The 9,864-nt window shown below is 39.7% G+C and overlaps 1 protein-coding gene across 4 annotated transcripts; it reads left to right on the forward strand.

Annotated features, from left to right (window-relative positions):
• Window positions 1-12: 12 nt before the first annotated feature.
• On the forward strand, window positions 13-7,419 carry fam167ab (family with sequence similarity 167 member Ab). Of its 4 annotated transcripts, none has more exons than XM_063495137.1 (4): window positions 13-99; window positions 2,317-2,392; window positions 2,492-2,864; window positions 5,090-7,419. In XM_063495137.1, the coding sequence occupies exons 3-4, from the start codon at window positions 2,496-2,498 to the stop codon at window positions 5,351-5,353; spliced, it is 633 nt and encodes a 210-aa protein (XP_063351207.1). In that variant the 5' UTR covers window positions 13-99; window positions 2,317-2,392; window positions 2,492-2,495; the 3' UTR covers window positions 5,354-7,419. The 4 variants fall into 4 exon arrangements, with proteins under 4 accessions (XP_063351207.1, XP_063351208.1, XP_063351209.1 ...); XM_063495138.1 differs by having other exon boundaries at window positions 2,523-2,864; XM_063495139.1 differs by having other exon boundaries at window positions 40-133; window positions 2,523-2,864.
• The last annotated feature ends 2,445 nt before the right edge of the window (window positions 7,420-9,864 follow it).

Here is a 9,864-nt window from a genome sequence, read left to right on the forward strand (position 1 = left end):
TCAAAAATAAGTGCACCGCAGAGCAATAGAGGGGATCTTATCAGGGAGAGAGACTGGCGGTGATGGTCTGCGCCGATGTGGCTGCCAGGATTCAGCGTGGTAAGTTGGACCGCTGCTGGGAGGTTCCTGAAAGGTAAACGAAGTCGTAGTCTACGTACGTAGCCGAGTTTTCAGGTGATCCCCCCCTCAGGGTATCACCTTGCAGCACGCTGCCAGAAAAGCAGGAATAGGCTGAAATGAATCACATGCAAAATAAAGCATCGTGCAAGATGTTCCAGGGGATTTAGAAGGAAAAAAAGGGTGCTTCGCAAAATTTTATCTTTACAGATGGTGTTTGTTCCCTAGTGAGCGCAATAGTAATCACAATTGTTTCTTTTATGCTGTGAGAACTATCAGTATGTTATTTTCTCATAAATAAAAAAAAAAAATTAATAAAAAAAAAAAACACTTTTTATTACATGCCCGCTTTCACTGTCAGAATTAAATGGCACTTAAAATCATAATGGTTCTCTCCATTTCAGATACGACTTCAAGTTCTATAATAACAAGTCCTGTTTTACCTTTATTATTACTATTACTGTTATATGGATCTATATATTTCAAATGTTGTAACTCTCAAGAGTGTCTTTGTCACTTCCATTGTGCGTTATGATCAAGTTAATCGCTTCTTTTCTGAATACAGTCAGAACTGTAGAGCGTCTACTTTAGGGTTTTTTTGGGGGGGGATTTTCATAATTGTTTACTAATGCAAAGATTGGTTCACTTTGAACTGCAGACTGCTTTATTGGGCTTCTGTTGCCACAACACGGGGGGAAAAATCAATACGCTGCAGCAGTGTTTACACTACTAACACGAACCTGGAGATAATTTCTTTCGATTATGCTCAGTATCAAAGATGAAATTGAAATCCCTGCAAATTACTCAGGGTCAGGTTATATTATAGATTGGAGGACTATACGCTAAAGCTTCATTTAGTTACTCTGTGGTTGTGTTTCTTATGTAGACATGACCTCATGTTCCAGATAGGAGAGCCAGACTTCCTAAGCTGCTCAGCCAGACCAGGTTTTGGCATCTCATAGAAGTCCCAACACCACAAAATATATTTTATTAGTGTGGCAACTGGAGTTTAAAACCAGAGGAATGTATGGGTGATGTGTGCTGATTCACTTAGGACATTTTGATAGGGACAGCTGGACTTCCCCCACTGCCACCCCCCTCCCTGACATCTAACATTTGACAGTGTTTTTATATGCCCTGGGTGAATTTGATATTCAGGATGTAAAACTTGGCTTCCTAGAGAGGCAGAGTTCCTGCTGGCCTATTCAAAAAAGTGACTGGCTTCACCAGACCAGCCAGTAAAGAGGGGTTTGTGGGTTTAAAAAAAAACCAAAAAACCTCTATTTCTTTATAATTGTGATCACAGCTCATTATGTGATACAGACACACTTTTCCACATCCTTTCTAAGTCTTCTGGATAAGCAGTCCCTATTCCCAATCTAACCAGTTCCTCACTGTACACGCACGGTCCTTACGAAGTTAAAAATGCCTGCCTCCAGCTTTAATGCTCTCTCTACACAGTGCGGTCTGCAGCAATGCACTGATTCCTGTAGATAACAAAGACAGCATCCATTCCCAGGCTACTAAAAAGTCAGCTACTCATCACAGTTAAAAGTCTATTTTCCATTGCAAAGCAGCCAAGCCGGCTGTATCATTAGATCCAGGGGCAGGGACTTCACTGCTGCTGTTATAGAATAACAGCACACACCAACCACTTATTGAGATCTTATGGACTCAGTAGGAAGCCACTGAGCAGTAAGAGTGCTTTTGCTGTTGTTGCCCCTTTTACCAGTTGTAACTAGTCTTGCATTCCAACTCAACAGGTCCTGAGAAGGGGTTTTTTTTGTTGTTGTTGTTGTTTTAAAAAAAAAAAAAAAAAAAAAAAAAAAAAAAGCACATTCAAATTCAGTGTGGCTTCGGGTTTATTGAGGCAATAAGCCTCGTAGACAGGAGGTCGGAAATTGCTGATTCATTTATAGCACCTCTGTTGTTGCTATGGAAACAGTTTGTTTCTGTTAAATGAAAATCCAGGATCTGTTTTATCCCCCTCTGTGTGCCGTCCCCTAATTTCTGATATTAGAGAGGCCACATGCTTCATCTAAATCAGTTTATAGAAATTCAATGAAGGTCTTTCTAGAGTGTAATCTCATTGGGGGCCCAAACTGAGGTGCAGTTTTTTTTCTCTATGTTGGCATATTAGGTTTGTCCTTTGTCATTCTCAGCAAATGTTTCATAACCTGTGTCTTTTTTCTTCTACAGATCCAGAGATATTATGCATTTGAAACATCTGATTCCACTAAAGACTGAAGACTGGGTCTCCTGAAGAGTATAAAGGGTAGAAAAGTGAATGCTGAACAGACAGAATGGAAGCCTGATGTGATTTATAGCGATGAAAGAGGCCAGATAGCTTTTTTTTGGTTTTTGTATTTAACAGGTTAATGATGAATTCACACTTGGCTCCACAGATTGTGGTTAACAGGACAAATGTCCAGGACGAGGCAGACTGTGGGGAAGGTGTAGATTTGCCTACAGATGACCATCTGATGACTTTGAAGGCCTTAACAGAGAAACTAAGACTGGAGACCAGGAGACCCTCCTACCTGGAGTGGCAAGCCCAGCTTGAGGCAGATCGCTTCAGAGACTCAGAAACTGGGAAAGAACCAATCACAGTTGAGCCTAAAGGGAAAGTAGTTAGGCACAAGGGGACTTCAGTGGACCCAGATGTGAGTCAGCCCAAGTTGCCATCAGGTGGACTCAAGGGATTTGAAAACATTGATGAAGCTCTAACCTGGCTCAGAAGAGAACTGGTGAGGCACTGTCTAAATTCTCACCACCATCTAATCTTTATTTTGTTCTAATTTCTCATAGATTTTCAGAAATGTTTTGGGTTACAGTGTAATCAGCTTGCGGCATGTTTTTGTACTAACACTTCATAAAAGGAATTAAGGAAACAGGGAACATGGCCGTAATGAGGGATTTAATATTGGCTCCACGTGTTCAAAAGAGGAACACATGGCTCTTTTGATAAGTTCAGGCTGCTTATACTAATACAGACAGGAAATGGAGTGAATGAACTGCAGACTTTCAGTTTGAAGTCAAGGGGTTTAAGAAAAGTATTGCATTAATTGTTTACCTATTTATACACAGTTCTCTAATTTTACAGGGTCAAAATATTTGGACAATACTTGGCTACTTAGTTGAAAATCCTTCGCAGTCAGTCATTGCCTGAAGTCTAGAACCCATGGACATCACCACACACTTTGTTTCCTCTCAATGAGGTGCTCTGTCAGCCCCATTCTGAACCCACCTTCAGTCGCTGCTTATTTGCGGGTCTTTCTGCATTCAGGTTTGTCTTCAGTAACATGAAAAGCATGCTCTATTAAGTTGAGATCAGGTGGTTGACTTGGCCATTGAACAATCTCATTTCTTTGTCTTGAGAAACTAATGGTTGCTTCAGCAGTTTGCCTTGGGTTATTATCTGGTTGCACTGTGAAGTGCTGTCTGATCAGTTTTGAAGCATTTGGCTGAATCTGAGCAGAGAGTGTAGCCCTGTACACTTCACAATGCATTCTGCTTCTTCTATCAGTAGTCACATTAGCAATATGGGCATGTATGGACCATACCCATGAACCATGCCATAGCAATGCCTCCATCTATAGTCTGCTGTAGTCTGCTTTATGCCATGAGCAAAGTCTAATCTGACCTTCTTGTTGCACCTTGTTGCAAACCCTCTGTATTTCCATTTATGAAGGCGTGTCTTGATTATAGACCTCTACCATGGAAATAATTCTGCCATCACGCAGCCCTGACTTGGCCTGACATTTCTTCAGACGTCATGTTGCAATCAAAAGCTATAAAATACAAATAGAACACACTGAATCAACTTCAGATATTGTGTCTGCTTCGGCTGTCATTAAATACTGAAACAGTAATCACCTGACCATGAAGATGCTGGGCATTTAATTGTGAAATTAATTCTGATTTGAAAATGTTTTTGTTTTTTTGTTAAAGCCATTGAACGAAAGCTTGCACTTCAATCATACCCTTATTGCTTGATTTAACATTTAACATTTTTGTTCTAGTAATATTTTGTTCCACAAATTAGTGTAGTGTGAATTGTAGTAATTATTCTCCCTTTGTGACCATGTTTGATCAGCATTGCAGTCCCAAGATGTGCAGAACTTTCATTCCTATACAAAACAGAAAATACAGCATGCTTCCCCTTTGTCCTCGTGATTACATATAAAGGGGGAATAGTTCTTGTTCCCTTGTACCTACAGCTTTCTGTTGTCCTGTAATTAGTACAGTACAGAGTTAGGATAGAGTCTTATACTATACTTGGATTAATTCAATTGTATGATTATGACTGCAATTGATTTATTTTTCCTTATATTTTTCTTTTGGTTGTGTAATTTAGGAGGCATTGTTCTACACTCAAAGTTCAAGTAGAAAAGTTCACGCTCTTAGCTAATTAGAGTTTAACAGTGCACGCGATGTTTAATCACCAGGCAGAAGAATCCCATTCATTCTTATTGGTGAGTGAGATTGATTGCGACCCCAGGCAGCAGAATCTGGCATTTGTTGCGTGCAATTTCTGCAACTGTAATCATTTTTACTCTGCTCAATTACTCTGCACATTCAGCCATAGCTCATATGCTTGGACTGTGCACACAAAGAAGCACTGATAAAAGGCAGACTCACAGTACGTGGCTACAAAAAAGAGAGATGATTGTCATCTTTGTGTAGATGTTTGGACACAAACAAAGAAGAGCACCACGGTATCCCACCGTGAGTTTTCTTTTGACAAAAAAGGACCTCACGGAAGCACCTCTGGTCAAGCTCCACAGGTGGACTATACACAATATGTTGGTGTGATTGAGTCCTCCATAAATGAAAAGAATAATTAAGATTAGAATAGATTAGTTTTAGCTTTCAATCTTTTAGAAAATGACACTTTGACGTGTCCATTCGGCTTCGTATAAAATGAACAAATTCATCTTCCATCCTGACACCTTTGTCTTCTCTTTTGCAGACGGATATGCGCTTGCAGGACCAGCAGCTGGCGAGGCAGCTCATGCGGCTTCGGAGTGACATCAACAAGCTGAAGATTGAACAGACGTGCCATCTGCATCGCCGAATGCTCAACGACGCCACCTTTGGCCTCGAGGAACGGGATGAGCTGTCGGACCTGTTGTGTGAATGCCCGGTCACCCCGGGCCTCGGCCTCTCTGCCCCGCTGAGACTTATTGGAGTCACCAAGATGAACATTAACTCTCGCCGATTCTCGCTCTGCTAGTGGTAACGACGGAAGAAGAAAAAAATCCTGAATACAAAAGACCCTTTATATACTTACTTTTCTTGAGTGCAGCCAGCCAACCGCAGTGATTAGATAATGATGAGATCTTTTCTGTTTTCAGAGATAAAACCACATCACACCTGTTTTTATGCTCACTGAAATCAAAGAGAGAGATTTAAGAGATGAGGAAGAGTTTGAGTTTTAGTAAGTGTGGTGTTTTTGCCACTAAACTCAACCCTGGAGCAGATTTCATACTTTTAGCCTTCCACGACTTGAAACAGAGTACATGCAGTTTTTGAATCAGTGCAAAAGCAGTGTTAGGCATTCTGTTGTTTTTAAAACCATATTAGTACTGATTACCTTAAGTATTACCATCTACTTTCTGCCATACTTTATCACGCACAGATTAAATGTTTATATATATATTCACTACATTCAGACCTCTTTAGGACATTTTCAGTGACAATCACAGTCAGTAAATTTGTTTCTACCTTGTAAGTTTTGTTGTTGTTGTTTTCAAAGAGATGCCTTAATATTATAGAGACTGAGCGCTGTATGCTCATTTGTGTTTGTAGAATATCATGGATATAATGGTTTATTCGGTGTAATGATTGTCAAATTACACTCCTTTCTGAGCTTAGTCTCTGGAGCTTTGCCTTTTGCTCTAATAGTAATCATGTGAGTTGCCCTTGTCAGTCTGAAACAAAAACATGCTTTGTTTTCTCGGATGAACACTAAATTATAACTCATGTAGATCTCTGTGAGCGCCCATTGACATGATTATGTGCGTCTTGCTATGACCCCTTTTTTATGCTGGAATCACAGTTATAATTGACTATAATTGAAGGCAACCTTTTCTTTACAAGACACTGACTTTGGGTTTGCATCTATAGTACAGTACTGTGCAGATGTTTTTCTTTAGACATTGGATTTTTTCACATGTTTTTTGTCCAGCTCCTTGTACCTTGCCCACAAGGTGATTCCCAAAGAGCTAAAACTTGGCATGTCTCGGCATTGTGTGCAGTGTGTTCTTAAAAAATTAGGACACTGGATAAGTGTAGGACAAAAGAAATCTTAGGTCTAAAAATGATCAGAAGCTGATGAACAGTATCTGAAAGTCATGTCCTTAAGAAATAGGAAATCTAGCAAAGATCTGACACAAGACCTGAGAGATGAATCTGGCCCTTAGGCTTTTGCATCTACTGTCCATCAGAAATAGTCTCAGCGGAAGGGTGGCTGTCAAGAAGCTACTCTTAAGGAAGGGAAACATAAAGAAAAGGCCATTGTGTGCCAAATTATACAATAACCAAACTGAAAGCCAGGGGCAACAGGTCTTCTGGAATGATTAATCCAAAATTTTAATTTTCGGTTCAGTTGGCTTGAGCAGTTGTTATCAATATGTATGGAGAAGGTCAGGATACAGTTACAACAGTGAGTGTCTACAGGCAGGTCTTGGGCTGCATTTCAGCCAGTGATGCTGGAGGTCTTGTTAAAACTGATGGAATTCTGAATGTACCACCAGATTTTGATCTTCTATGCATTACCCTCTGGAAAGCGTTTGATTGGCAGCAGCTTCATTTGTGAGCATGATGATCCCAAACACAGTACAGATACAGTAAAAGCATACCTGGATAGAAAAACACACAATGGATTACTCTCCTTCATGGATTGGCCCCCCCAGGACCCGGAGTCCAACATTACTGAAGCAGTGTGGGATCATTTTTAGAAAGAATGGAACAAATAACAGCCAACATCCAAAGAAGAGTTTTGAATGTCATTCAAGATGCCTGGAGAACTATTCCTGAAGACTCCTTAAAAGAAATGTTTGCGTAAGAGAGTTCAGTCTGTGTTGAAGACTAAAGGTCACACCAAATATTGATTTTCATGCTCATTAGAATTGTACAAACTCTGCTCTTTCCTACTATACTGTATTTCCATCTATCCATCTAGCCAAGTAACAGATGTGGGTTGGTCAAAGACTTTTACATATTACTGTATAAGTGCATGAAATTTGTTTAGTCATGTTTAGTCCAAGGGAAATGAATGCACAATGAAAAAGAGCTTGTCTCATGGTTTTGATATATAACAAATACAATATCAGAGATTTAAAGCTTTCCCACGTGCCTTGGCTTTTGTTTTCAGCAGTGGTATTAGTAGAACAGATTACCTCCTGTAACGCCCTCTGAAATAATAAAAAAGACCACAGTGTCTACTATAGCTTAGATTATCTTAATACTTAGCCTTTGCCCCATTTAACAGTGTTCTTGAAAGATGTAATGGAAAGAAGTAGTCCATCAAGAGATGGATGCACTAAATGCATTACTTTCTCACCGTCTAATTTGCTGCCTTTAAAGGAAAATTTTTTATTAGTAACATCTTATATTTTCCTATAAAGCCTGTCTCCCAAACAGAGTGAACCAGATGGAGGTAGGATGGTGTTTACATCACTAATGCTCTTATTTAAGAACCAGTGGTAAGTGTTTCAGAGGGGGTTGGTTCTTGACTCAAGACAATATCAGAACTCTTTGTTCTGATACAACCCTACTCATATCAAGCCTTAATTAAAAAAATAAATACTTAAAAAAACAGTTGGGAGAAAGTGGAGAAAATTAGGCCTTCTCACCTCATTACTTCATCTAACATGTTGGATTGATTTAGTTCATTCACGAGGTGTAAAAATTACTTTCCAAAAGGGGCAGGCTGCTGATTCCTCTGCCTGTGCTAACAGGTTGCTTTGAGAATAGCATCCGCTTTCTCATCTATCACTGTCAGAAAAGGTATTTCTGTTTCTTTCAAGCGAGTGAAACTGCCACCTAACAGTGCATGTGAAGACAACGGTCAGCTTTGCATGCTAGAGTTGATTTACGCCATTTCCTGGTCCCTGTGTCTCTCTCCTTCTGAAGTGGTTGAAGCGGCCTGAGTCGTGAATGATTATGCTGAGCCTGGATTTTCATGCATGAGCTCCAGCTTTATTTGGGATTATTGCAGATGAAAGCCACAACTCTTTCTACATGAAAGGCTGCCAATGGGGCCATTACATGCATTTTCTAAAACGTTCCGGGCCATCAAGGTGATCTAAGACCTTTGTTTGTAGTTACCATGATTTTTTATGTTTTTAAAGTAAAATACTGGAAACAAATCAATGCAGTTGGAGCCAGATATTTTTAAAAAATGGTTTAGATTCCAGTGTTGGAGTCTAGCAGCATCGCATCAGTGCAGGAAGGTCTTGGGTTTGAATCCACCAGCTGGTGGGAGCTTTTTACTCTGGAGTTTGCGTGTTCTCCCAAGTACTCCAGCTTCCACCCATAGTCCAAAGACATGCATGTTAAAAATAAATCAATTTTAAAAAGGTGACGTTAAATGGGGCATCAGTGTGCAACCTTGCCTCTTGCCCTCAACAAATGGGATAGGTTATATCCCAACCATGACCCTCAACTGGACATGTGGAAGAAAATGGATGGATTCCCGCTCTGTTCAACAGCTGTCCCTAGAGTTGGTTATTTTAATAATTTCATGCCTAAACCATCTCATTTACATGACAAAAAGCGCCCTGAGGCAACTGTTGTTGTGATTTAGTGCTATCTTTAAAAAATGAATTGAAATTGAATTGAACTGAATTGAAAATGACATGCATATAATCATTCACTGTCAGTTTGAGAAGCATAAAATCTCAAAACTACAGGCTCAGTGTGGTATGCAATAAAAAGTAGGCCACACTGAGGGTTAAATAATCTGCTGTTTTAGGATGATTGTGAGAGATGTTTGATCTCCGTTCTGTTTCAAGAAAGTTGTGATACTGTTTTCCACTTCGATTTTATGTATACTGCATACTGAAGAGGAGTTAATCTAGCAAAAATGGATGTAACAGATGTGACACCACAGAGAGGCACTGCACGCTCGAACACGAACAGCTAACAGAGATCTCACCAAGGTGAACCACAGGGTGAGACTGGCGCAAATCCCAGACTGCATCTCATGCCGAGCCTTTGTGTAGGAGTGTCTGAGCACATCTCATCTCAAAGATTTACTGCTAGAGTGAGATGGTTTCAAACCACCACAGTTTGGAGAAGAATGTAATTTTAACAGGACATATAGTCTTGGAAATTGATGGGTTACCCATCAATTTGACTGTCTTTGGATGCTGACTTACACAATATGATGACAACAAGTCCACAACTTTGACTCTTTGTAAAAAATTTTCTTTAAGAGATTTACTGGAAATATCTAGCAAGTAGTGACATTTTTAGTATCAACTGGTTCCGAAATAAGATCTAAAGCAGGTGGATCTGATGCGTAAGAAGGCACATGATGAATTCAAAAGGTTTTAAGTTTGACCACACTAATAAATCCATGGAGTGCTACACTGATTCTGACTGTGCTGGTGTTTGGAAAATGGATTTTGAACTAAGGTATGAGTAAAACATAACCCGGAGCTTAAACATTAAGCAGTTTCCTTTGTGAAATATCAATTTTGGAAAAGTTTTTTTTATTCTTTGGATTAGATTTAAGCA

Source organism: Pelmatolapia mariae, linkage group LG15, assembly GCF_036321145.2.
Source record: "Pelmatolapia mariae isolate MD_Pm_ZW linkage group LG15, Pm_UMD_F_2, whole genome shotgun sequence".
NCBI lineage: Eukaryota > Metazoa > Chordata > Actinopteri > Cichliformes > Cichlidae > Pelmatolapia > Pelmatolapia mariae.